The 27,113-nt window shown below is 47.1% G+C and overlaps 1 protein-coding gene and 1 long non-coding RNA gene across 3 annotated transcripts in view; one reads left to right on the forward strand and one right to left on the reverse strand.

Annotated features, from left to right (window-relative positions):
* Positions 1 to 7,799, reverse strand: part of LOC144178857 (uncharacterized) — an 80,454-nt gene extending 72,655 nt beyond the window's left edge. The window contains exon 1 of the mRNA XM_077706992.1: positions 7,215 to 7,799. Within this exon, the coding sequence (XP_077563118.1) occupies positions 7,215 to 7,266 (52 nt within the window). The 5' untranslated portion in view covers positions 7,267 to 7,799. The remainder of the gene's footprint in view (positions 1 to 7,214) is intronic.
* LOC144178858 (uncharacterized) overlaps positions 1 to 27,113 on the forward strand; it is a 723,527-nt gene that overhangs the window by 79,741 nt on the left and 616,673 nt on the right. The window lies entirely within an intron of this gene.

Raw genomic sequence — 27,113 nt, forward strand, 5'->3', positions numbered from 1 at the left:
CGCGTGACGATTGCCGCAAAAGGCGCTCGTATCGCGCTTTTAGCAGATCCATGTAGTCTCGCATAGCAAACGTTACAGTATCTGCGCTCTTAACTATTCGTAACCTCCTGAGGGTTTCGTTTAGATCACGCGTGATGCGAATCTTGCGCTCACGCCCTGCTTGGGTAAGAAGTGTACGCCATCCAGCTTTCAAGCAGTCCCAGTCGGCTTCCCCTTGATGAGTGTCCCTTTCCTCCACTAGAGAAGCCCTAATTCCTGCCACGCTAACGGCATCAGTAAGCAAGCATTGATCCATTCGCCACAAATTGGGGTTAGGATCACCTGTATGGGATTTTAGTTTCACCGAAACTGGCACGTGATCTGAAATTCTGGGCACCTCCTCTGGGAAGGACAACACTTCGCAACTCTCTACCAAGCCACTTAACTCGGGTGGAAAAAGAAATTTGTCTAAACGACTGGCCGATCGACCCCCAGACCATGTAGCAACAAACACGTCTCCGTGTAGATGAACCCACGCATCGCAGAGGCGAAACTGATCCATCAGGTCGCGCAACGCGCTCGCACCTCTATACGGCCTTCCTCGGCCTGGCCCTCTAACGTCTCGCTCGGGGTCAACAACACAGTTAAAATCGCCCACTAGAAAAGTTGGGTAGGCATCCAACAAAAACATGTCTAGCGAACGAAAGAAACTGGCGGAAAGATGGCGCGGTGCAGGCGCATACAAATTAACTGCCCTCACCCGGCGTGAGAACAGGTAAAAATCAATGGCAATTACCCGGCCGTCAAAGCCAAAAGTTACATGTGCTTTGTCGCGAAGGTAAGCACTCAAAAAGACAACACCAACGCCTGAGGCCATAGAGTCGTTTAGCGAAAAAAAGGCGTGAACTGAAAAACGCTGTTTAAATAATTTAACATCATGCGGGGTGCGAAAATTGCACTCTTGCAAAAAAAGAATATCAACTTTCATTGCTCGCGCAAAATGCATGATCTCTCTCTGCTTGTCAAGGCTGCGGAAGCCTTGAGCATTTAAAGAAAGTAAATGCACTTGCATTAAAGGATTTAGTAAAATTAGGGCCTTTTTTCGTTGTCAATCCCTTACTCCTCCTCAGAAATCAGCGACGCGGTTCACGAGCTCAGCTGGCCTCGTTATACCTTTAAAGGAAGGCGAAGCATACGGCCTCGTGAGGCGCAGCCTTCCTGCGTCTCGCGTGCCCAACGCTAAACAAGCTCCTAGCGTGGGGCGAGCCCACGACATGCACGTGATGCCGGAACGGAGCAACCGAGGGAGCTGGCAGAGGCCGTGTGCAAAAAAGAACGCTGTCACATGATGTGTGTACTGAGGAGGAAAGGCGACCAAAATGGCCGTCGAACCCAAAACAAAATCGAACATCAAAATGGCAATGAAAGGAGCATCAATGGGATTTCGTGCTGGCAATCGTTTCAACCACTGCTTCCCATTTCGCCAGCATAAAACCCCGTGGGCAAGCAAGAATAACACGGCCATATGACAATGAAGGATGGCTAGACTGGCAACGAAATCCATTGATGCTACCTTCATTTACAAATCAGGACTAGCGTTGGAGGCGGGCAGACACAGTTTCTTACTGGGGTCTGCCGTGTCATCTGAGGGCGTTGGCATCGATAACAGCCGCTTGCTGTCCACTCGTGAGGCGCCCAGCAAGTCCCACACCTGATTAATTGGGTTGACCAGACGCGGGTCCTTGCCTTGCGTTGAACAGTCCGGTTCGCTCAAGGGTGCTGGGTCGGTCGGGAGGGAGGCATCCTCGGAGGGTCTAGGGGAGGCGCCATGATGGTCAGCTGCTGTCACATCGCGATGGTAGGGTTTTGCCGCCTCACGACGAATGGGCTTCACGTCGTCCTCGTTGGATGGGGCACGGAGACCACGGCTGCGAGGTCCTCGGGGAAGCTTGGTCGCACGAGCAGAATCCACTGACTTCAGTGGTGCGGGGGCTGTATGAAAGTCAGTAGAGCCACTTTCCTCTGTTTCGATATCCGAAGAGCTTGGCAGCGAAAAGGAAGCATCAGAGGGTGAGCTGCTCTCCGTCGCTGCACTGGGCTGGCTAGTCTGCTCCTCAGATGATGACGTGTCCTTGTCCGGATACGGCAAGGAGGGTGATTCTTCCATCGGCGTCTCATCAACTGCAGCTTTGTCCTGCGAAGTGTCATCGTTGGACGATTGCGCAGGGCTACAGGGGATATCGGCAGGTAGGGCCTGTAGGGGGGTCAAAGTCGCCTGAGGGGTCTCGCTGGTATTTCGGGGCAGTTCAGGAAAGTCGCTCGCCGCGTGCGCGTAAGAACGTGGACGGAGGCAGTCGGCTGTGGCGTGATCTCCCCGACAACGGCGACATCGGGCCGAGCACGAGTTGAACTCGTGGCCGAATGTCTCGCACCGACGGCACCACGGCGTTTTACAGTCCGTGCCGTTGTGACCTTCAAGCTCACAACGAGAGCAAACTCTCTTCACGCCCCTGTACTCACACTGCACCTTGTACCCACGCACCGACAGGAAGTTCGGGATGGGCGACTTCATCTCGATGCGGACGAGGCGCATGCCGTTCTCAATGCGCGGCCGACTATTGAAGTTCGGGTACTGAATGCTGAGCACCCGACCGTAAGGCGCTAGGGCTGCCCCCAAGTCTTGGTCGTTCATGTACCACTGAAAACGGTACACGGTTACGTACACAATCTGGGGTCCGATGCATGTGACTGGGCATGAAATGCCATTCACGACGATGGCAGAACGCTCATTCAGGGACTTCGCTGCAGCAGCGGACGTGACCGCGGCACAAAACTTCATGCCTCCTTGGTGTTGGAGACCCTTCAGGCCGTGGGGACCCACGACGTCTTCAATGGCATCGATGATGTCGTCAACAGAGGCGTCTTTCGGCGCATCAAACTTGAAGCACTGTGACTTCGGCACTGGAGGCCGGTAGTGCACGGCTGCGGGCTGAGGAGAGGCCATCTTGGCCACAAGTCAAGGATGGGGCAAGTCCAGAAGGCAGCAGACGTCCAACAACGCGGGAGGGCGGGTAGGGGCCACCCAACGCAAGCGTAGGGCCGCCCCGCGAAAACACTGAGAAAACGACGAAAAACTGCGACACTGAGTCACCTCGGCAGACACAGCAGCAGCGAGACCACTGGAAACGACTCACTATCCTCGGTGATCAACGATGTCCCATGGTCAGAATTGATGCACACAAAGCCTGTACAGTTTTTTATCGCGTTCCTTATGACGACCTACCAAGGAGTGGATTGCGAACTGCGCACCACCTAGTGGAGGACACCGCATTGCTCCGGTGGCATGCGCTGGCCCTTTCGCAGTTGGCGGTTTTGTAATAGGGTCTCCCTCATATTTTGTTACAGAAAACTGTGCAAAGGACAGGCAACAAATCTCTATTTACGTCTTTCTTTCCATCCATGGGGGCTTGTGTTGCGTCGTATAACTTTGTAATTTCAAGGTTCCGATCAGAAACCGGCGCCGTAAAACATGCGTCAGTGGCGGTTCGTTGAGGCAAAAACAACCGAGCGTGAACGGAGAGTTTCTCAGTTTCTCGCGCTAATCTCTAGATGGCGAGAAAGAGCTTTGCAATCTTACAGGCAACTCGCTCAATTGATTTTGCTACGCGTGCATCCTCATATGTATTGATGCTCAATTCCTGGTAACGATTGAATAGCGAGAGAGGTATGGCAGGAAAGGAGCCCCTTTCTGTGAGGTCTACCTCCGTTTTCATGGGTGCCAGCTTTATCGATGGGTGCAAAAGCTCCAAACTGAGCCTGTTACTTCCGCGTTACCCGTGTCGACTTCATGGAGTTTACCTGCGGCTGAATTTATGAATAGTGTCTTCCGAACCATTTTCCCAGCTCAAGTTTAATAAAGTCGTACTCGTACTGGCACCGACACAGGCTAGGTAAATTTAAATCTTGGGTTTTGCGTTACCCCCAGGCTCTTTCGCAAAACCTCGCGCATCGGCGTTTGAATAACGAGTTCCAGGTGCACGGGCTTAAAATTGGCGCATCGATCCCCGATTAAGCTCGACAATCCGGCCTGTCTGAGCGCACGAGGCACGGTTAGTTAGCGTCGCCCGCCAAAGCGCGTCCGATTCTGCAACGGCGCACGCCTTCCACCGACGGCGGTTAATTGGAATTTACTTTTATTTTTTCCAATTAAAAGACCATGAAAGGTGCCGTCAGTCACGTTAAGAATAGGGCTACTGGTGAATACCACCTTTGCTAATGCCAGCGGGAACCCTTCACGCTTAGTTGCACAAACCAACGCCTTATTTTGCGTTTTGCTGCCTACACACAACGGCTCGACAGCTCTGAAATGTGGATGTGAGTATTCCAGCGTTAACAGCACAGCATCTACATTTTTTTATTGTTTTTAGTTTGGCGCGAGCTTGGCCAGTTGCTATGCTAACCAAGACGAAAAAAGAAAAAGCGGCCATCACCAGTAACGTGAAACCTGGGGAGGGGTGATGCATGGAGTTTATAATACCTTACTTACACGGCGGAAATAACCGCAGTTACGCTTAACCGTGGTTACTAAACTTTATCCGCGGTTATTGCAAACTGCGGTTTTGCCTGTTACTCGCGAAATTCCAATTGTGGCGACGGCAGTCCCTTAGTTGTGAGCGCAACGAAATTAAATTAACACATTTTTAACCTCACGATTAAAAAACAAAAGAGAAGCAGTGCAGACAAAAGCTAATGTTGCTTCAGACCCTACGCAGTGCAATCGCGCGCGGCGAGTTTTAGAAGAGGTGCTTCCCGAACAGCTCGCAACCGGCTCGCGTTTCTCGAGTCGGCTCGGTTGCGTACTTTATGCTTATATATATAGCATCGCGGTGGAATTTGACCGCCGCTATCTCTAAAACTGCGAATAGCTATCCCCAGCGCATTTTTGCACCACACTATAGCATCCACGTTTTTTCATGTGCAACTCCTTTTCCGCGAACAGATTGATTTCGAAGAGCGTCGACAGGCTCTTGCTGCCGTGGTATGGGCCGGTTCGAGGCGCTTCGTAGGCCGTGCGGATATGCGCGCAGGCGCGTTCGCAGGCTCCGCCGGCGTGCGCGCGGTGGTTTGCGAGTGTTGAAAACGCTTCGTGATTTCCTGCTTTGTCCATTTCTTCCTAACGACGCACGAAATTTACAAATTTAGCACACCTATTGTCGTAGTTGATCGGGTGAATCGGGAAACGAGCCGCAGCTTCCGCGTGAGTCGTTGTCAAGCGCCGTCGCGCTGAATGTGAGAATGACGCAAAGAACGCAGCTCCTTTTGGGCCCAGATTTGGGGCGCCCGCTATTTCGGCCCTGTGAGGGCCTTCCTTTCCTACGCATGCCAGGTGATTTTTCTTTTTCGCCTCCGCTGATACGCCGCCACTTGCGTCTGAACTGACTTGCACGATTTTGAACGCTGCGGCTGCGGCGACTGTGGTTAGTGTGACCGAACTGAGCTTGCCAAGCTCGGTTTGCGTTAACCATGGTTACCGGGGTAACCGCAGTTTCATCTATCGTGTAACACCGGAAACTGTGGTTTCGTCTAAACGCGGTTTGCTTAACCATGGGTAAGTGTGCCCGAGTAACTAGGGTACTTTTTCCAAGAACGAATGAACCTGACGGATTTTTCCAAGAAGAAATAAACCCATAAGTCTTCTGTTGCAGCTGGTTTTTTCTCTCTTTGTGTTAATGTTTGCACGGCACTTGCGGACAATACCTGAAATATATGCGTAAGATTTAGCCCCTTGGACGTCTGGAAAGAGTTTCTAGCTCCAGTTCCCGCTACGCAAAACGTTGGCGTTTCCTTGCCAACAAGCGAGGGAGGGCCATTAAACCACGTCTGCGACAACTCATGCAGTTAAAACAATAAGCCGAAGGATATGACTCTCCGATCTTCCCCCCAAAATAAGCGATCATTCCAGTAATATAAAGCACTTGTCAGATAACTTCTAACAATTTTTGCTGTTTCGACTTTGGACAACGATGTCATTCATTGTGTTGTGTGTTAGATTTGACCTTTTGTCACTTAGTACTGTACCCGGACCGTTGAAAAGTGTGCTAATTGTTTCTGTGGCAAGCAAAATAAATACGGTTGGAATTCAGACGAAACAGCCTACGTTTCGATTGCACAGCTTGGTAAGACCATGTTCTCGTTTACTCATGCTGGTTTAGCAAACCACGCAAATGAACGGCTTATTTTTTATCAGTTCCCATTGACGAGCTAAAGAATTCTTTCTTTTTTTAATTCATGATTTCCTCAATGTTGCCAGGCACAGGAAGCTTCAATAAATTCTTCACGCCAAGTGGAATGAGATAGCGTGGGCGTAAAAATATTGTGACGGTACTCTATAAGATAGCTTTGTTGCCACCTCGCTTGGTAATAAAAATATGAAAGCGGCGTTCTGTGTGGCACTTCAACAATTTACGAAGCCGGTTCAATAAAGGGAATGGCACGTGTCTAAACATGGACCGAAATAGCAGATTCTTTTATGTGGCATTCCTAAATAAAAGACTGGAATCGTTGTTGAGAAATATTTTGAGTCCATTAGCTTGATGCTCAATATGAATTGAGGGGACACTGGCCAACGAATACTTCCAGTTCGAAATGATAGTGAACGCCACCACTAAAGCTAAGTAAACTGACGCATTGAAGGTCAGTTTATTTGTGTATAACAAGATCAAAGATAAGGAAAACTAAACTTTAGACACAGTGACGATTATTTATAGCAACTTAAATCATTTTTTTCTGAATTTGATATTTTCAGTAACAAAGGTTGAAAGGGTGACAAGTGCCGATTAATTCTATGCTTGTTATGTAGTCCCGAAGACATTTACTTTTTCTGCGCTGTCTTTTTGCTGTAGAATCGCATGTGGTTGATTTTGCTAAAAGACCGTATTCGTAGATATCCCCAATTTCTCAAATGTTTCGTCTAATTGAAAAAAAAGTTTGTCACCATGCAACTGATGGCAGAAAGCGCAAGTCGCGTTTCCACAAGCCCGAAGAAAAAAGAATGCAAATAAAATTAAAAAAAAAATATTGGTATCCTTTTTGAAACAGCAGCAGGCCAACGTTGCGTATTATGAGAGTTCAAGCCCAGACTAAAGAACTTGACAAGAAAAAGTATTTGAGTCCAGTGTCTTCGAAATATACAATTAACGTCGGATAGAAGACGGCGTGTGAACAAGGGTACTCACCTCGCAATGACAGTAGAACGAGAAGGAACGCAGTCCTTGGGAGCCAGTTCATCGTAACGTAGTAACAGGCAGAAATGATCACAGGTCTTTCTCCGTAGACTAGTAGAGACTTATCCGCGCGTACTGAACGTGCTCGAACCGCAGATGGAACGCAATGACTCCGAGGCCGTGCGCAGCGGATACGGCGACGTGACGCACGTGTTGTAAGGGATCCACATCTTCCGGGATGGCGTGAGTCTTTGAGGAACCATGCCAGGCTGGCATACGCACACGGGGGAGCACGACGTCGACCTCGCCGGACCCGCGGGCCGCGGCGAAGCTTTTCCCCTCATGGTCGAGCCGACCAGAACACGGACGAGCGGGACGCGTGAACTCGGCGTCGCATCTTCGACCGTGGTCTTGGGTTTATTTCCGCTCGCCAGTCGATCGCGGCTTCTTTTGAGACCCCGCGCGCGTCCACGTGGTCTGGCGGGTGACCCGTGACGTCAGGGACAGATCGAGAGGCGCTGGTGCCACCTCGCGGGCCACGAATGAGGGTTGCCGCCCGACACTCGAGAGCTTCACATCGCGAACGCGGCCCTAGCGTTCGGGTCGTGTTGCTGAACGGGCCGCGGCTGGGGCGAGGACGCTTTGTTTCACTTTGGCGCGCGCTTGCCCCGGGCAGTTTTTCACGTCTATCCCGGTCACTACTCAGTGGCGTACATACATAATGCCCCTTTCTGTGCGCGCGTAAGAACTGCGAGAATCGGGTACAGAAATGTATGCATGTATGCATGTATGCATGTATGTATGTATGTATGTATGTATGTATGTATGTATGTATGTATGTATGTATGTATGTATGTATGTATGTATGTATGTATGTGTGTATGTGTGTTTGTGTATGTATGTATATATGTGTGTGTTTGTGTGTGTATGTATGTATGTGTGTGTTTGTGTGTATATGTATGTATGTGTGTGTGTCGTATATGTATGTGTATGTGTATATGTATAAATGTGTATGTGTATATGTATGTATATGCCCTATGCATGTGCGTATGTATGTGCGTATGTAGATGCGTATGTATGTGTGTGTATGGGCGTATGCATGTGTGGGTGTATGTGTGTATGTGCGTATGCATATGTGCATGTATTTATGTGCGTATGTATGTGTGTATGTGCGTATGTGTGTGCTTAGGTATCTATGTTCATGTATGTATGGATACGTACAGCCGTGAGCTGAAGTAAACGGACCACGGGAGCGGTGGCCAAAACTTATCGCTGCGCCGTCTGATTGCGCGGCGCCTGTTGTCGAGACCGCGCACAGCGCAGGCGCGTCCTAGCAGTACAGCACACATGCCGCTATCACCCGCTGCTTCGCAATTGTCTCACGCTCCGATAAATTGACGCCAGGGGAATCGCGCCGCGCAGTTAGAGGAACACTGCCGGGCACCGCCCTATAATTGAAAACGATGCGACTCACCTGATAAGTGGCAATCGTGCTACGCTGCCACACATAGCGTGCTGTGGCTGCGTTGGGCTCGTAGCATTTTTTTATTCAAAAAGCAGGAGGTTTCTTTTTTGTTAAGTGATAAAGTTTTTCAGTTGATATCTGCTGTCTTGTTGTTTGTTGGAGTTCGTGTTTCGTGTTTTTCGTGTTCGTGTTTTTCGAGTTTCGAGTTTCTGCATGAGAGTGACAGAGTTGGGCCCCATAGCTATTTGTGTACACAAGAACAATTGACTGTCTTTGTGGCCGCTCAGCGGCCTATAGTATTGGCTAATTGATAGGTCCTCCTCACTCTCGGTTGAGACGTCTCTTTGGGAGGCGGGACTTTTGTAATTAAATAAAGATTATGGCGTGGTGAAGGAAAGGGCTGCCCGCAGGACTTGGGATTTGTCCGACCTCTGATTTTTTATGCCAGTGGTACTCGGCTAGTAGCGTACCAAAGACTCCTTCTGGGCTTGAAAAAGTGATGAGGGACCCCACGATGAAATATGTTGATACGTGTCCTATTGTCGCACAATTAACCCTTGCAGCTAAAGTCGCTCATACACATATCTCTATGCACGCCCTTTGAGTGTGGCTTTTCTGCATAATTTAAACGCTCTGCGAAAAGCCAGCTTGAAAATTTGTGCTGTGCGGAGGCGTTATTCTAACATGTCATGCGGCAAATCCACTTTTTTTAGTTCGTGGCAGGGTTTGGAAAAATAAAAGGAAGTTGGGAGTACCGCGGAGGGACCCACGGAGTTCCTCTTCTCCCACGTTCCTCTTTTTGTCTGCGGACCCCCATCTATGAACGACAGCCCTCTGCAATGCTTTGTAAAATATTACGTGTAAATAAACTTGGCTGTTTTGAAGTATACCGTCGTTTGTTTGCCGCATGCCATCGACCATAAGCTAGTAAATTTTTTATCTTCAATCGTCGACTGAACGGCCCTCTTTGGATCAAATCCTGCAATTTCAACTCATGGCACAGAAGTGCGCAAGAACTGTCAATGACGTTTTCAAGTGCAAATAAATTTAATCGAAAAATGTAGTTTGCATGCAGCTCGATAGTCGCTGGGAATTGAAGGCGTGGTTCAATGGTATCTCATATCGCAATATAGTTTTTGAACATAAAATGTATGTGTCGGTGCCTCGAACTTGAAAAATTGCGAAGCTGGATTTTCCCGAGAAATTGCGAAATGGCACATATGCCGCATGCGGCAAACGAAGTTTCATAAAGCAATGCAGTACATACCTAAACACAGCAGTATTTGTCAAAACCTTGGCATGTAAGGTTAGCATCAATAATTTTCTCAGTTTGCTGATATTCTCGGGAGGCTGTGATTTCGCATGCATCTATCCTCAAAACCGACAAAGATGGTGTTGTGTTTTATTTTCTTCGACTGTCCAGTGATTTTTTTCTGCTTCATTTTCTGCTTCAATATATGACGGGGAAGGGGGGGGGGGATTGCAAAAAAAAAAAAAAAAAAAAGCTTGAAGCCCGACATAATCACCAGCGCGCCAACTCTGCCAGCGGAGCCGCGTTGCCGCCGATTGCGCCAGCGCGCCATTTCCACTGAAGGTGTGTCACCCGCAGGCAGTAAAAGGGCAGCGCGGCTTCCCTGGCGTCAATTTATCGGAGCGTGAGACCATCGCGAAGCAGCGAGTGATAGCGGCATGTGTGCTGTACTGCTAGGCCGCGCCTGCGCTGTGCGCGGTCTCGACAACAGGCGCCGCGCAACCAGACGGCGCAGCGATTAGTTTTGGCCACCGCTCCCGTGGTCCGTTTACTTCAGCTCACGGCTGTACGTATGTATGTAGGTGGGTAGGTAAGTAGGCATGTTAAAAGTTTACCAGTGATTTATTTACAAATCGCTCCTGTAAGCTGAGTTCGATTAGCCTATAGATAAGTTTTGTTCACTTTAGTTTGCTGCTAACTATCCACTGAAACTATATCATATTGAAGGAACGAGTTTCTCAGCCAACTGATCATCTTCGCGTAAAACAGCTCACTCACAAAATGCCTCTTTTTCGGGCGTGTATTCTGATTTTTGAAAATACACTTACTAGAAAGGCCGTAACTTTATAATGCTCATATACCTTTGAGTGATTACTCGCTGGAAAGGCCACTGTTTCCTTCGTTCTGCCTCGGCTGACAACAGCGAAGATATTTCATGAAAAAAATCCGCTTGATTCTTCTCAAAGCTTATGAAACGCTGAAGATATTTGTGTTTTTATGCATCCCCGCTGGTTTACGCACCCTTGCGACCGCTACTACCGCTGCTTTACCCGCGTTCACGTAACAGGACAGCGGTATATTTCTGTACAAATAACTAACTACAATACGGAACACGTAATGTAGGCTGTATAAAGGTAAATTCTCTAACGAAAATGCTGAAAATTTATTTTCCTATTGTACGTTTTTCTACCGGCGAAACGTTATTCCCGGTGAATGATCGTCCCCATACCATGGTTTCCAACTGGACAATCGGGTGTGCGGAAGTAATAGGGCTGCAAATGAGAAGAAAGCTCAGTGTGTTGTATTCGTTGATTTATTTTTACAGCGGTGGGTATTTTGGTATTCATGTTGACACCGACAATGACGACCATTCTTTTTCTCGCTTCGGGAGACATATAACGTTTTAACCTTATATAAAAAACACATCAGGTGCAGACACAACAGCGGGAATCTGCAGAGGTTGAGGGGAAGACGAGGCACCCGCTGCGACACAAGAAATTTCAGCGAAAACTTAGCCGCCGAGTCGCTCACCCCACCGTCCCGCCATGTTGCACTTTGTACAGCCGCCTCTTATCCTCTCGTTTGTTTTCAGTGGTTTCGTCTACTTTCATTTGATAAATGTGGACATGGCGATGACGTGCGCAAAATATTCAGGTTCTCGTTCCCCCCGTGGTACGAGCCAAGGCGCCAATTAGGACCCGGGGAAAAAAATCACGCCATATCCACGGAATGAATGATGATAAAGGGGCGAAGCTCGAGAGGGGGAGATCATCGGTAACCGTAACTCTCCAGTGAAAGTTCGCCCATTACATCATTAAGAAAGACGTAAGACTGTGTGCGTACATTGTACAAATCAACTTTTATTTTGTTCTTTTATTTTGTTCTTGTTCGTTTGTTGTTTCGTTTCTTCGTTTGTTCTTTTCTTTTTGTCATTGTCATGACTGGATTGCGAGGTCCCTTCATTACGACGTCTTTATGATCTGTGAAATGAAGCGAGAGACGTTCTTGTACTGGCTGCAATGGGAAGTTTGCAAACACTAAGTCTATACACGTTCCTCGGATCGTGGTAGGGTTCATATGGATACATCTGAGTGCGTATTTGAAGAAAGAACTTTTATTTAGGGCGAACTTGTGCCCGAACAAGACGAGAGGAAACGAGCAAAGGTCCTTGCGTCTCGTTCGATCTCCGAGAACGACTGCCTGCGATCGTGGCGTGATCTCTTGCGTGATCTCCCCCTCGCAGTGCACGTGCGCTCGCGCCTCCGTTGGCGAACACAGACAAGCTCGCGCTCCCGGTGCCGTGTTTGCGCTGCCGGTTGCAGCCGGTTCTTGCGCGTGCAACGCGGCCCACTTTTCGACATATCCGAAAGCATGCGGCGGTCACGTACCACGAGACACAAGGGATGGACAGAACCATGGCTTTAGGAGCTTCGCCCCTAAAAACCAGCAAACGCGAAGTTGCGACGCCTCTCTGGAAAGCGGGCCCACGAACGCTGCCACGTGCATTTTCACGCTTTCATTGTCAGTTTTGTATTTTCTTTTTTAACACGAACTGTTTTATTGCGGTATACACGAAGATTTCAGTGACATAATATCCGTCACGGAAATGAGGCCTGTACAACGAAGCAAGCGGCCTGCAAAGGGTGCACCCCTGCACACAGGGTCTTCTTGCGGGGAAGCAGCCTTTAGTACTAGAGAGTACGTTATAGTTAGGGTTGCTGTTTTCCGGGTTTGTATTTTAACACGAAAGTGTTTTACGCCGGAATACACCAAGATTTCACTGATGTCATATTAGTCACGGACATGACGCCAGTACACCTTTGCCGAAGCGACTCGCCAGCAGGAAATCGCTCGCCAAGCACACCCACAAGACATCCGCTGACCCGCACAACATGCTAAGCTGCAGATTTTGCTGCATAGTGCACCCTTGTGTTTTACCGATTCCTATGACAGGGAATCAAATACAGTTTTTTGCTGTTGCATCTTCCTTACCTTCGCCTCATTGCATTTCCTCTTTTGCTAAGGATAAAAAACGGCGTAAAATCACTGGCCCTATAGACCTGGGACAACAGAGATTGAAAAAAGTGGGAAATAAGCCTTCCGTTTCTGGGTAACTGTTTGCAGAACCACATGTCACCAATCGCGTTTTAGATGCGAAGCAGCTTACGGTCGAGCCTGTTCCCTCCGCAGTTGTGTGGGCGCCGTTGTGGGGCGTCCACACACCACTGCGCATGCCTGGCCAGGCACGGCTGACAATGATTGTGGCAGGATGCCCCTAGAGATTGGCCAACCAAATAATCCATCACGAGATAGCTTCGCGTTCAACCACCGCCGTCATCTTCCCGCAGGGGAACCCTGAGTAGTATGCGGGGAATTCCTCCTCTCCTCTTAGACGCTCCTCTCCTCTCCGGTATTCCTCCTCTCCTCTCCGAAGCTCCTATTTTCTCCGGGATTGCGCAACGAATGGCAACACCTGCGGCTCCGCGCGCGATAATGCGAAGCAGCTTAGGGTTAGAGACGCGACGGTAGCCGCTGCATACTCCGCTGGGGGGGCCACTGTAGCTCCGCGATTTAAATGACGCGCGCGCGGGCGCGCTCCGCTCCACTCATTATCCTTCCGCAACGCCGTGATTGAACTGAAAACTAATAAGAACTTGAGTCGACCCCATGTCGCTTCGCATACTACTCAGGGTTCCCATACGGGAAGATGGTGAAATTTTTTTTGTTTGGCTGTGTCTAGAGTGCCGTCCTGCTCTACGATAAGCACTCCACTATATCGACGTCAACCGGTGTGTCCTAATAAATCTGCCGCATCGGGTACTACCCCACTCTAGCTAACGTATAGCAAGGTAGCCTAATCCAAATGTAACATAAGATGACGGTGCGAACACAAAGCAACCATTTCAAACACCAAAAACTCAACCAAGCCATGAAAATTGTATTTAAATTTGAAGGTGAAAAGAAATAATCGAGGCAAGAGGCGATTTCGAACCGCTCTTCCTGGCATCAAGAAGCTGTGGCGGAAAACCTACACCGGCAGATGCTTGTACCAGTTTTAGCTTAGTCCTAAATGTTCGAATGTCGTCGGACGGCACTCTAGCAATGCCTGAAGCGCTGATCTAGAGTTCCGTCGAAGGCCACAAGACACTACGCTATTGTTTTCGCATGTTCCGCCGTACCATTCGTATTTGTGTTTCTTCCTTCCTAGTTCGCTAGTTTTAATGCGTAGCAATTCATTGTCTTGTTTTGTATACAGTGCTGACTGAAAAAGCAACGCGATAAGGCTGAACATTTTTTCCTGTGTTGTCATGCATTTGGAACCAATATGAGCAATAAAGCGTGTTTCTATATAAATTTGTAGTCTGAATGCGTGCTCTTTGTAATCACGTATTGCTCACACTTTAGACGCAGCAAGAAAACTCGAATAGCAACTTGGTCGGTTTACCCAGCCGTGAAGGGAGTAACGCTTAGAATAGACAAATAATACTTTGAAATAGGGGGAAAACTCGGGTGGATGACATGCTAGCCAAAATTAAGACAAACAAGTGGAGTTGCGCTGTACACAAAACGTGCAGAACGTACAGCCGGTGGACCACGCGTTTAACGGAGTGGCTACCCAGAGACGGGGTTAGAAATAGGAGGAGAATACCGATGACTCGGTAGAACGATGAGATGCGAAAATTTTGTGGCAAATTGTGAGTTTGAAGTTGGAACTTAAAGTGGGAAGCAAGATTGAAGTTGGAACTCGATGGGGGTGACGTTGATCTTGCTGTGGACATAAATATGATGATGGGGATGATTATGATGATAATGGCAACAATAATGATAATATAGAGTAGCACGGGCACAAAGTGATTGATCAAATCGAGCTTTGGTTAATTATTGCCAGCGCATTTGCGCCTCTTTCGCTTCTACCTTTGTTCCACAGTCGTTCTTTAATCAGAAACAGAGGCTCTGTGACTCATGCTTTGCTGACGAATTACGTGTAAGCAACTTGTTAAGGCAACGTTGAACGGCACTCGAAGGGAAATTAGCCCATAACAAACCCGCTGTAGATAATAGAAACGGATGCCAGATTGTATAAGCTGCAACATTATAAAGGGAATGAGGCACTGAGTACATTTACCTTCCCCTTACCTTAATCACAGTTGTATACGCTTAATTAAGAGTATCAATATTAAACAGCTGTTGTATAATTATTCCCAAGAAGCGCAACTGCTTATTTCAACTTCCTAGAGCTTGCAAAGTTCAAGCAGGCAGCCAAATGACCAACAAGATATCCGAGAGCCAGCCAATACGTCAAAGCGCACACGCCACAGCTGCCTATCCTCGGGTCTGCCAGAAGTGCCGCTTTCCGTCAAGACAACATCGTCATCACAATTGCTGTGCTGTCGGGTCCAAGTAGTTAGGCTTTGTGCGCACATCCGCGCTCAGGATGCCAGCGATTATTACCACGAATTCTCATCTGTTCGGACCGCACTACGACAGGAACGAGCCTGCATGGGGAAGTTCGGTTCAAACAACACTGCTCAAAGCGTTGCAGCATCCTGCTTTGTTTGCGTTCAACCTCCGGCTTGGAGGGAGAAAAATATAGATTGGAGGTAATCGATACACCAAGGAAGTAATGGTGGTAGGCGTAGACGAGGTAGGCGCACCATCGGCGTACGGTGCTCGACGGCGAGAGACAAATGCGTGATCGATTTGTCCAAACAGACGGCCAACTAACCAAAAACTCGGTTTAGCAGACTAGAACAGTTACGTGTCGTATAGTGCCCTGCTGCATTTTTGTAAGGCGCACACCTGCTCGCAAGAAGTTCGCTGTAGCATTGGGAGAAGAGAGGGTGGGAAGGGTTGCCTTGGCGGTCTGTCTTCGGGTGAATACGCACACCACATACAAGGGAAAGAAAGACCTCCTTGGCCTATTTTTGGCGTGTCATTTATTCCGTTTCCCCAGTTCTTTTCGAACTTGAACATGCCCTTTCCTAGATCAAACCCCAAGTAAAAGCCTTCTGCCGCTCCATTCGGTCTTATATTTATGCCGTGTTCTTCATAGCTGCTAGATAAGAACGCAGTGTCATCGGAGTTGGGCGTGTCTAACTTGTAATGGTGGTGCCGTCACACCGGCCTATCGTAGGCCATTGTCCTACCGGAATAGAAAGCCCGATTCGAACTAGAAGGCTGCATGTGTATTGGCTCTAACACTCTTTATCATAGAGCCTGCAACTGCATATTTCGCTGCCCCTTCCGTCTTGATGTGTATCTCGCTGGGTGAGCACACTACAGGAGCAGCTTATGTTGCTGCGAAGAACACGACCCTTGTACCATTGTACCGTGTTGTTTGTCCCGGGCTCGTTACTTCGAGTAGCCGTAGAAGTACCCCAATACAGTAGCAGTACCTGAAGTAAAACTACCCTAATTTCGCAGTAGAAGTACCCTAACACAAACTGGGTTTTTCCTCTGAAAGCGCGCTCAAAAGTCGCATTGTATTACTAAGTTTGGGTTTTTTTATGCAGAGAAAAGTTTTGCAAGTATCAGCGGGTTTTTTCGGCCGCCTTTTTCGCGTAATGTTTTCCGCGTCACCCACTTAGCGTTCCGATTTCTCGGGATCCGTTTGATGCACAGATTGCAGAAAGCATTTTCGCATAACTGAAGCATAAACTGGAAGTATGTTAGGGCAAGGCTGTTTACCTCTATTAGTGGGGCGGCTCATACATGCCAATAGGGTTTGACGAAATAATATTTAGGGCATATTTAAATCAGAACACATGTGCATAGTAAGAAATTGAAGCTTCTTGATTAAAAATATGCGTCCGGTGTTTTTCCACGCAAATAAAAATTCAGAATTAAGGTTATTATCGAAAGCGTTATTACCGACTACGTTACTGACACGTTTGCTCAGTAGTTTAAAACGGTGTATAGAGATACTTGCGACGTTTCATCCTCTCCCACTTGCAATTGTTGTGGTACGACACTGAGCACGGCCTTTGTTGGGAAGCAAACTAATTAAAAGCTTACGGGACGCGAAGCCCTCGCTGGATGTGGCACAGATGGCATTCCCATGGCTCTACTCAAGGCTTTTGGTCTAATCCTTGCTCCAGTGCTTGTATCTTTGGTGAACAACTGCATCAGTACTGGCACGTATCCTGACTTCTGGAAAATTGCTAAAGTTCTACCTGCACAGAAATTCGGACAATACGGGCCAATGCCCCTACTGTACAGTGCTTCAAAAGAATTTGAGTCTATCATTCATTCCCTGGTTAGGTCGAGAGTAAGCAATGAAATGATTCTATAATAATGTGGTTTTATACGCGACCGGTCAACAACTACTAACATAGTTGCTTGTTTGGAACATGCGCCAACGGCAGTCGAAACCCGACCCCAACTAGACGTGGTATACTGTGACCTTAGAAAGGCGTTCGATTGGGTTTCCCACCCCTTGTTGTGTAAAAACCTATCCGACCTCGGCATTCCTGACCCGTTGCTTCATCTGCCGAAACACTACCTTACTAGACGTCACTTCTACATGCACTGTAACGGGCAGCACTCCAGCAGTTACTCGGCCACAAGTGGTGTGCCTCAAGGCACTGTACTTGGACCTCTTTTGTTTCCACTCTTTGTCAATAATGTTTTGACAGCAATTCAGTACTCATCGTTCTTACTATACGCAGACGAAATTAAAATAATCAAAGTGATTGGCAACATGTCAGGCTCTGCACGGCTGCAATCTGACATCGCCGCATGTTCAGACTGGTGTAACAGAAATAAGTTGATATTTATCAGGGCAAAATCCAAAGTGGTGTCGTATACCGGTAAAGTAGATGGCATCAGTTTCACTTATCTTATTTGGTTGATTTTATTGATTGTAGGGTTTCGCGCGACGACGCAACGCAGGCGATGAGGCGCGCCGTAGTGGAGGACTCCTGACCACCTGGGGATCTTTAATGTGTATCGACATCTCGTACACACAGGCGTTTTTACGTTTCCCCTGCACCAGAAAGCGCCAACCGCGGCCAGGAATTGAACCCGCATCCTCGTACTCAGCAGCAAAACGCCTTAGCCACTGAGCCACCGCGGCGGGTTTATCGTATTTGTTAAGAAGAGCTAAATCGGGAGGGAAGAGTTTTGTTTGACTCCAAGATCGCATTTACAGCCATTATACTAATGATATTACCCGTCGTACTTTGCGCACAATAGGTGCAACTTTTTTGTTTCCAGAGAATTTAAGTATCCAGACACAATTATTCATCTCTGCGCTCGTATGTGTCATCCGTTATTAGAATACGCATTCGTGGTTTGGAATGCAAGGTGTCGCAGCGATTGAGTGAGTGCAAAGTAATCTTCTCTAAATACACAAACATAGGTATGCTACTGCGATGAGTAGGGATAATTCTGGTGTCGATTCCACCAGCTTACTTGTAATGAACCCATTGCACAGCTGTAGGGCGGAAGCTGGTTTACTATTTTTGTACAAACTAGTCCACAGCTGTATCGATTGTAGAGGATGCCATTAATTTGACAACCGTGACGGGCAACAGAAGGGCGTCTTCACCGTATCATGTCCACGCCCGCAGCGCTAACAACAGACCCGCGGCACCCATTCAGCACTTATACAACATGCTCGCAGAAAGGTTGGACGTGTTCCGTAGTTTCTTTTCAGCTTTTTGTAAGGAACTGCGTAGCTTGACAAAGCATGTGTACTTTCCTTGCCGTAGTACGTAACTTCAATTTACATACTTTATACTAACGGGGTTAGGTTTCTCTGTGTATGTAAGCTAATCCGTGTGATGATGCTCTTGTGTAAGTTTTATGCCTTCATTGGGGCGTGATTTTTAGCAAATTGTTTTTAAGTTTACATGTTTCAGTGAACAGTGTTTTAGCACATGTGGTGTTCTCTTTCAGTTGTAGTCTCCAGAGTAGTTTGTGATGCGTTGTTGCTATGAGAAAGAGAGAGAGAGAGAGAGAGAGAGAGAGAGAGAGAGAGAGAGAGAGAGAACCTCTAATAAAAGCTGAAGACATCCGCCCCAATAGCTATAAGACTTGCTACTCCACATGGGGTGAATACTGTGAGATGAAATGAGAAAATAGAGAGCGAGAAAAAGAAAAAAAAAGAAAAGAGAAAAGTGGGGCGAGGGTGAGAGATATATATATAAATATATATATATATATCATCATCATCATCATCACCAGCCTATCTACGCCCACTGCAGGGCAAAGGCCTCTCCCATTATTCTCCAATTGCCTCGGTCCTGTGCCAACTGTGACCAATTTATCCCCGCAAACTTCTTTATCTCATCTGCCCATCTAACTTTCTGCCGCCCCCTGCAACGCTTGCCTTCTCTAGGGATCCACTCTGTTACCCTTAATGACCAGCGGTTATCTTGCCTTCGCATTACATGTCCTGCCCACGTCCATTTCTTCTTCTTAATTTCTACTAATATGTCTTTAACACCAGTTTGCTCCCTGACCCACTCCGCTCTCTTCCTGTCCCTTAATGTTACACCTATCATTTTCCGCTCCATTGCCCGCTGAGTTGTTCTCAATTTAAGTTGAACCCTCTTAGTGAGCCTCCAAGTTTCTGCCCCGTAGGTGAGTACCGGTAAGATGCAGCTGTCATACAATTTCTTCTTCAGCGACAATGGTAGGCTGCTATTCATTATCTGAGAATGTCTGCCATATGCACCCCACCCCATTCTGATCCTTCTAATTATCTCTGCCTCATGGTTTGGATCTGGGGTCACAACTTGGCCTAAGTAGATATATTCGCTTACCACTTCCACTGCCTCCCCACCTATGTCAAACCGCTGTGCTGTCCCGAGGTTATTGATCATTACTTTAGTTTTCTGCATATTAATTTTCAGTCCCACGGTTCTACTCTGTTCGCCCAGTGCGGAAAGCATGCTTTGCAATTCGTCCCCCGAGTTACTTAGCAAGGCAACGTCATCAGCAAATCTGAGGTTACTGAGGTATTCTCCATTAACCCTTACACCCACCTGTTCCCAATCCAACGTTCTGAATACTTCTTGTAAACATGCTGTGAATAGCATTGGAGAGATTGTGTCTCCTTGTCTGACACCCTTTCTTATAGGTATTTTACTGCTCTCCCTATGGAGCATGATCGTAGCTGTAGACCCATTGTAGATATCCTCTAGTATTGTTACATAATGCTCATCTACCCCCTGGTTCCGTAATGCCTGAATGACTGCTAGGGTTTCGACCGAGTCAAATGCTTTCTCATAATCTATGAAGGCTATATATAGGGGTTCAGTATACTCAGCGCACTTCTCTATCACCTGATTGATCGTGTGAATATGGTCCATTGTTGAATAACCTTTACGGAACCCTGCTTGTTCTTTAGGTTGACTGAAATCTAAGGTTGCAGAAATTCGGTTAGCGATTACCTTGGTAAATACCTTGTAGACGACTGACAGTAAGCTGATCGGCCGGTAATTTTTTAAGTCCTTCATGTCGCCTTTCTTATGAATTAGGATGATATTCGCGTTCTTCCAAGATTCCGGTACCATTGCGGTCATTAGGCATTGCGTATACAGGTTTGCCAGTTTTTCAAGGACAATTTCTCCGCCATCCTTCAAGAGGTCTGCTGTTATCTGATCCTCACCAGGTGCTTTGCCCCTTTTCATTTCTTTCAAAGCCTTCCTTACTTCTTCGGTCGTTACTGGTGGGATGTCTATCTCCTGTGAACTACTGTCTCGTTCGGCATTATCCTGTATGTCCTGGCTACTGTACAGATCCCTATAGAACTCCTCGGCCACTGTGACTATTTTATCCCTATTTGTGATGACATTGCCTTGCTTATCCTTAAGTGCATACATCTGATTTTTCCCCACGCCAAGACGTCTCTTCACTGCTTTCAGGCTACCTCCGTTCTTTACAGCGTATTCGATCCTCTCCATGTTATACTTCCGTATGTCAGCTGTCTTACGCTTATTGATTAGCTTGGAGAGCTCCGCTAGTTCTATTCTGTCAGCTGCGGTGGAGATTCTCATGGTTTGCCGTTTCCTGATTAGATCTTTCGTCTCCTGTGAAAGTTTACCAGTATCCTGTCTAGCTATAGTGCCCCCGACTTCTACTGCACACTCCGTAATAATGCGTGTAAGGTTGTCGCTGGCTTCCTGCGTCGTAAACTCGGCTTCCTCGTTAAGAGCGGAATATCGGTTCTGCAGCGCGATCCTGAATTCTTCTACTTTACGTCTTACTGTTAGCTCATTTATCGGCTTCTTTCGTACTAGCTTGTTGCGGTCCCTCCTAAAATCTAGCCTAATTCGGGATCTTACCATACGGTGGTCACTACACCTTACCCTTCCGAGCACTTCCGCATCCTGCACGACGCCAGGGTTATCGCATAATATGAGGTCTATTTCATTTTTGTGCTCCCCATTCGGGCTCCTCCAGGTCCACTTCCGACTCTCCCGTTTACAGAAGAAGGTATTCATTATGCGTAGGTTATTCCGTTATGCAAACTCAACTAGTAGGTCCCCCCTGCTATTTCTACAGCCCAGACCATAGTTCCCAACTGCCTTGTCTCCAGCCTGATTCTTGCCTACTTTAGCATTGAAGTCCCCCATAACTACGGTATACTGTGTTTTTACTTTAGCCATTGCCGATTCCACATCTTCATAGAAGCGTTCCACTACTTGGTCGTCGTGGCTGGATGTGGGCGCGTAGCCCTGCACCACCTTGAGCTTGTACCTCTTATTTAGCCTAATTACAAGACCTGCTGCCCTTTCGTTAATGCTATAGTATTCGTCTATGTTGCCAGCTATGCTTTTATTGACTAGAAATCCCACTCCCAGTTCTCTTCTGTCCTCTAGACCACGGTAACATAGGACGTGTCCATTTTTCAGCACCGTAAGGGCTTCGCCTGCCCTCCTAACCTCGCTAAGCCCTATTACATCCCATTTAATGCCCTTTAATTCCTCGAACAACACCTCGAGACTTGCTTCGCTAGATAAGGTTCGCGCGTTAAACGTTGCCAGGTTCAGATTCCATTGGCGGCCTGTCCGGATCCAGTGATTCTTAGCACCCTCTGCTGCGTCACAGGTCTGACCGCCGCCGTGGTCAGTTGCTTCGCAGCCGCTGGGGACTGAGGGCCGAGGGTTAGTTGGCGTATTCATGGGAGGTTGTGGCCATTACTACACCAGGGTGGCCAATCCTGCTCTGGTGAGGGAGTGCATTACCGGCAATGGTCGCCGGGGTCAGGCCGCACCCCAAGCCCCTTTGTGCAATTCCATCAATACGCGGATTTTTTTTTTTAATCCGGTGGGAATTGTCCGGCACCGGGATTCGAACCACGGTCCTTCTGCACGCGAGACGGGTGTTCTACCTCTACGCCATCGCTGCATCCTATATATATATATATATATATATATATATATATATATATATATATATATATCAGGGTGTCGAACCGGAACCGAACCGAACCGAAAACCGGAACTGAACCGGTATTTTTTCCGGCACTGAACCCGAACCCGAACCGTTATTTTTTGAGCACGCTGAACCCGAACCGGAACTGAACCGGAAAAAGAAATAACGGTTACCGGTTCATGCCGAAACGGTTCGACCCTCTGTTGTTGATATTGCACAGTCAATGCAATTCAGGCCTTTTTTTCTTTCCCGTACCATCAACTTCGTACTTGCTCGTGCACTTTCCCCTCCAGACAATTGAACACTATCACGCTCTATGTAACAACAGGGGAAATGAATGAGCACCAATGTAGCATTGGTCTGTTGCTGCTGGAGGCGCGAGCGTAGTGCAAGCTGACCAAACGAAATGTCATTCTCGGCAGCGTGCAGGGGATATAAAACGACTTTGCCCTTGCCTAGCTGCGACTTCATTGGAGCAATCAGGCTGCAGGAGTGCTCCACTGCGCAACAGCGAAAGCTCACACCCGATGTGTGCAAACTTTTTGCATTTCATAATTTGTTTAAAAGGTCGGACACTATTAATACTTGACAAGTGTGACCGCAGGAGCTGCTCAGTGGCTAAGCCGTTTGCTAAGCCGTTTGCCCAACTCGCTACATTGCTTCTACTGCTACTCGTTCCGGAGGGGAGTACTGCTGTGGACTAATTAAAGAGCGTCTACCCAAAAAGTCCCATCTCATGCTCCACGTGTCAAATTTCCCTTTCATTTTGTAACCACATTATCTGTTATAAGATTCCGCAATGTAGCACACGGAACGATGGTAAGGGTTCAGGCGGTACGATGACATACTGATTGTAATGAACACTTTCGGTATCGCAAAAGGAATTGCAGTGGTCAGAGCAATAATGCAGTGACTGAGCGTTAACTAAAGCTTAATTTTAACAAAAGTGTGGCTAACACATTCGATAAGGTGACGGCTAACAAATTATTGGTGACCAAATATTCTAATTCATTGGTAGTATTTATGTGCCTGTTGTAGGATTTTTCTGTTTTGTTACAAATATAAAAAATGTGCGCCATTGGTATTAAGCGCTGGTATTTGAACGCGCCAGTACGCAGGACTAAATTTAAGGCTTCAAGGTTAGCGTGATGGGTGATTGCATAGCGACGATTGCGATTTCAACAAAAAAGGAAAGGGCAGAAAATATATCCCACCGTCATATCTCTTGGCGGTGGCTTTCTGAATAGTCACTGGGACAACATAAAGTCTGAGCGAGAAAGAAGGTGGTAAATCGTCGCCACTTCATGTGTTTTTCTAATATCTCCAAATTGTTTAAAGTTTAAAGCTGTTTAAAGCTTTAAATTGTTTAAAGCTGCCCTTGGTGAGCAGCAGCATTTTGAATGTTAGTTTGTGTTTTGATTTGACGGTCGTTTTAAACTAGTAAATGTTTTTTTTTCTAATTTCAGTGATAATTCAACTCATCGAACCGGTTCGCGAACCGGTTCAAGCTCCCGAACCGGTTCGCGAACCGGTTCGGTACGTGATTTTGTCGAACCGGAACTGAACCGGAACGAAATTATTTCACCCGAACCCGAACCGTAACCGAACCGTTATTTTTTTCGGTTCGACACCCTGATATATATATATATATATATATATATTGAAATGGGGTTTATTGGCAAATGTTACTGTGTAGGCGAAAGATAAGGAGGGCACAGGCCGAGCACAGTCCGAGCACAGTCGACGCTTGGAGAAAGCAGAGCGAGAGAGAGCCCCGTCGCTCTAGGCGATGGCGGTGCGGCTTCCATATTCGGCTTCTGCTACCGACGACGATAAAGTGGCGCACATCTCCCGCAGGGGATTGGTGACGGTCCTGATTCTTCCGGTGAACGTTGCCAATCTTCTGCATTACAATATATATATATATATATATATATATATATATAATGCGTATGTTCCCAGGGTTCACAGGACCTCTTGTAGCCCTGTTTCCGCAAGCAAATACGCAGAGTTGTTGTTCCCAGCACCGACTCCTCGTGATTTAGCGAGGGTCCAAGGAAGTGTGAGAGTTCTAGAGGACCTCCGCGTCGGAGTCGCACAAGTGTCTTCAATGGTGTTGCGCGTTGACTAGCATATGGGGGGCAGCGGCTTAACATGTGCTAATGTTGTCGGTAGTAGAGCACACTGTACACGATGGCGACGCTACCCAGCCCTACTTAAACAAGAAGCTCCGGGGGTATGCAACGTTAGGTCGCAGCCGGTGTGGCACGCCTTGAGTGCGTTTGGGCAGGCCCTGCGCGTGCCGGAAATCGCACTTAGGGTCTATCACATGGGGATGCGCATACCTTCTGAGAGGATCCTGCCGAGCCGGCAGCTGGAGTTTCCATCTTAGGTCAAATGCACCTGCTTTGCTATCCTCGTTAGAAAACGGGATTCCGACGATGTAGTTGAGGTCGTGGGCTTCTGTGGCGGCCGCATAGGAGAGGATATTCCCCGTTATACCAGAATGAACTGGTAGCCACTCAAAGCACATTTCATGTCTTTCGCGCACCGAACTTGTGTATATTTCATTCATACCCCAAACGAGTTCGTTGCGACAATTTAGTAGTTGCAAGGCTATAGACATTACACTCTGCATATTGGAGGCTCCCGTTTGAACCCATTCGCATTTCATCCTTCCCGTTTGTTCCCTCCCGTTTCAACCCGGCGCAAAACGACCTTCCCTTTTCGCCCTTTCCCACTTCTCCTGTTCCCATTTCAACCCGTTCCCATTTGAACCTTCTCGTTTTTTCCCTGCCGTTCCAACCCGGTACAAAACACCCTTCCCGTTTCGTATTTCCCTATGCAGCCCCTTCCCGGAATAACGAACCCAGTTTCGACTGGCCTGACTCGGACCGAGGCGTGCGATTTTTTAAATTAAAGTTGTGTCCGACTGTGTTTTAACCTCGTGTTCTGAGTTACGTCCGACATAACCGAAAGTAAAAAATTACTCGCGTCCGCCGTAACCTGAAAATTAAATTGAAGTTACGTCAAACGTATTTCACCGTAAAAAAACGTTACGGCTGGCGGAGCAAAAGTATGCAGACACCATAATAACCTGCAACATTTTTCCAATGCTTCGTTTTACGATACACGGCGCCACCTAAAAAACACGTAGGTTGTTGCGTTACGTCCGGCCCGGTGCAGCGTTGGTGAATTAATTGCTGCTGAAACCACACCCTTCCGTCTGCTTCTGCGTTGATTCAGGGGTCTGGAACGTGTCTCTCAAGCGTACTCCGTGGCAGCGGTGACGGTGCCAGTTCTTACGGTTGCATATACGAATGCACATGCAGTTATAGGCAACACACACAAAAAACAAAGGACGAGAATGAACAAAATAGAACCTTTCCGCGGTCGCATTGCCAGTTTGTAGCGTCAGTAGCTCTTGCCGCGAATGAAGTTGGGTGTTTTAACAAATGCAACTATTAAATTATTAGAGGTAGTACAGGGCTACTGTTTTATTTATAGGCAAGAAAAAGGCATCGCGATATAAAATTACCAAATCTAGCTAACTACAGAAAAAACGCATTTTATGCTATTATTACGGGCTATTACAGCCAAGTGATTAATGCGGCTATTACGGGCTATTACGGGTTATTACGGCCAAAAACTATTACGGGCCAAGCCAGTAGTACGATCCATTTTAATGCGCGGCTAACGGTCACTTTATATGCAAATGTATGTAAAAGAATGGCCTTCGAAGGCTAAAGCTGACATTTTTGCTTAAAGGAAATAGTTCGCACACATTTTTCATCCAGGCGTTACAAACGTTTCCGTGTACTTTTTACTGATAACACATAGACGTGCACGCAGTACGTGGAAAATAAAAAGCAAACATTTAGGTAGTTATGCGTCTATAAAAGAGTTTTAGCATATCACTAGCGTGTTTGCGTCACCGTTTACCGTGTTACCGGGAGCCGGAGTTTCCGTTTGCCGCTGAGAAAACGGTCCGCTTGCGGTTGTCTTTGGCGCTCTTTGCCCTTGTTGGCCTTCGCGTGAATAAATCCAAACCGTCATCAATAATAATGATATTAATAATAATAATATTAATAATCAATGATTTAAGCAATCACGTTTATTTGCGTGCCAAAGAACAGCCAATGGCTTTAGTGCAGGCGCGCGGTCAGTGATATAAATACAAAATGCAAGAAGCATATTACAAGAAACAAAACAGGACAACCACACACAAATTGAAGTGATGGAAATGAAATAAATAAAACACAGGCTCAGTGAAAGGCGAGTACAGGTAAAAAAAAGAGATACTTTCCAAAACAAGTCTTCTTGTAAAAGTACAGTGAAGGTAATTAGTTGTACTGCATTAAATTATTCGCAAGATGCAACGACCGACGCTTTTGCAGTTTCTCATCTTGCACAGACAACACAAGCATAACCACATAATTTGACAAAAAAGAACAAAAAGAAACATTGGCAGGAGTGCAGATATAAAGGATAAGCCGAGCAAATCGCAGAAAACAGTTACAAAAATATGCGTCTATCAGAACCACAGACAAAGAAATTGCATCAATGGAATAAACGAAAATAAATAAATCAAATATAAGAAATAATAAGAAAAACGATAGAGACATCGTAGATGTATGACACATTCTATTGAACATTTCAGTCCGATAAATGTTTAAAAAAATTTGGAAGATGTCAAGGCGTTCAAATAATAGGTTGCAGGAATTCTGCATTTTGCGGACAGGAGTGCAGCGGTCAAGAAGGGGTGATGCGACCGGGTGGGCCTTTTTGGAACCCTAAATTCTAAATAGTT

This window comes from Haemaphysalis longicornis, unplaced genomic scaffold (assembly GCF_048455015.1).
Source record: "Haemaphysalis longicornis isolate Haplotype H1 unplaced genomic scaffold, Haemaphysalis longicornis Haplotype H1 scaffold_4, whole genome shotgun sequence".
Classification (NCBI taxonomy): domain Eukaryota; kingdom Metazoa; phylum Arthropoda; class Arachnida; order Ixodida; family Ixodidae; genus Haemaphysalis; species Haemaphysalis longicornis.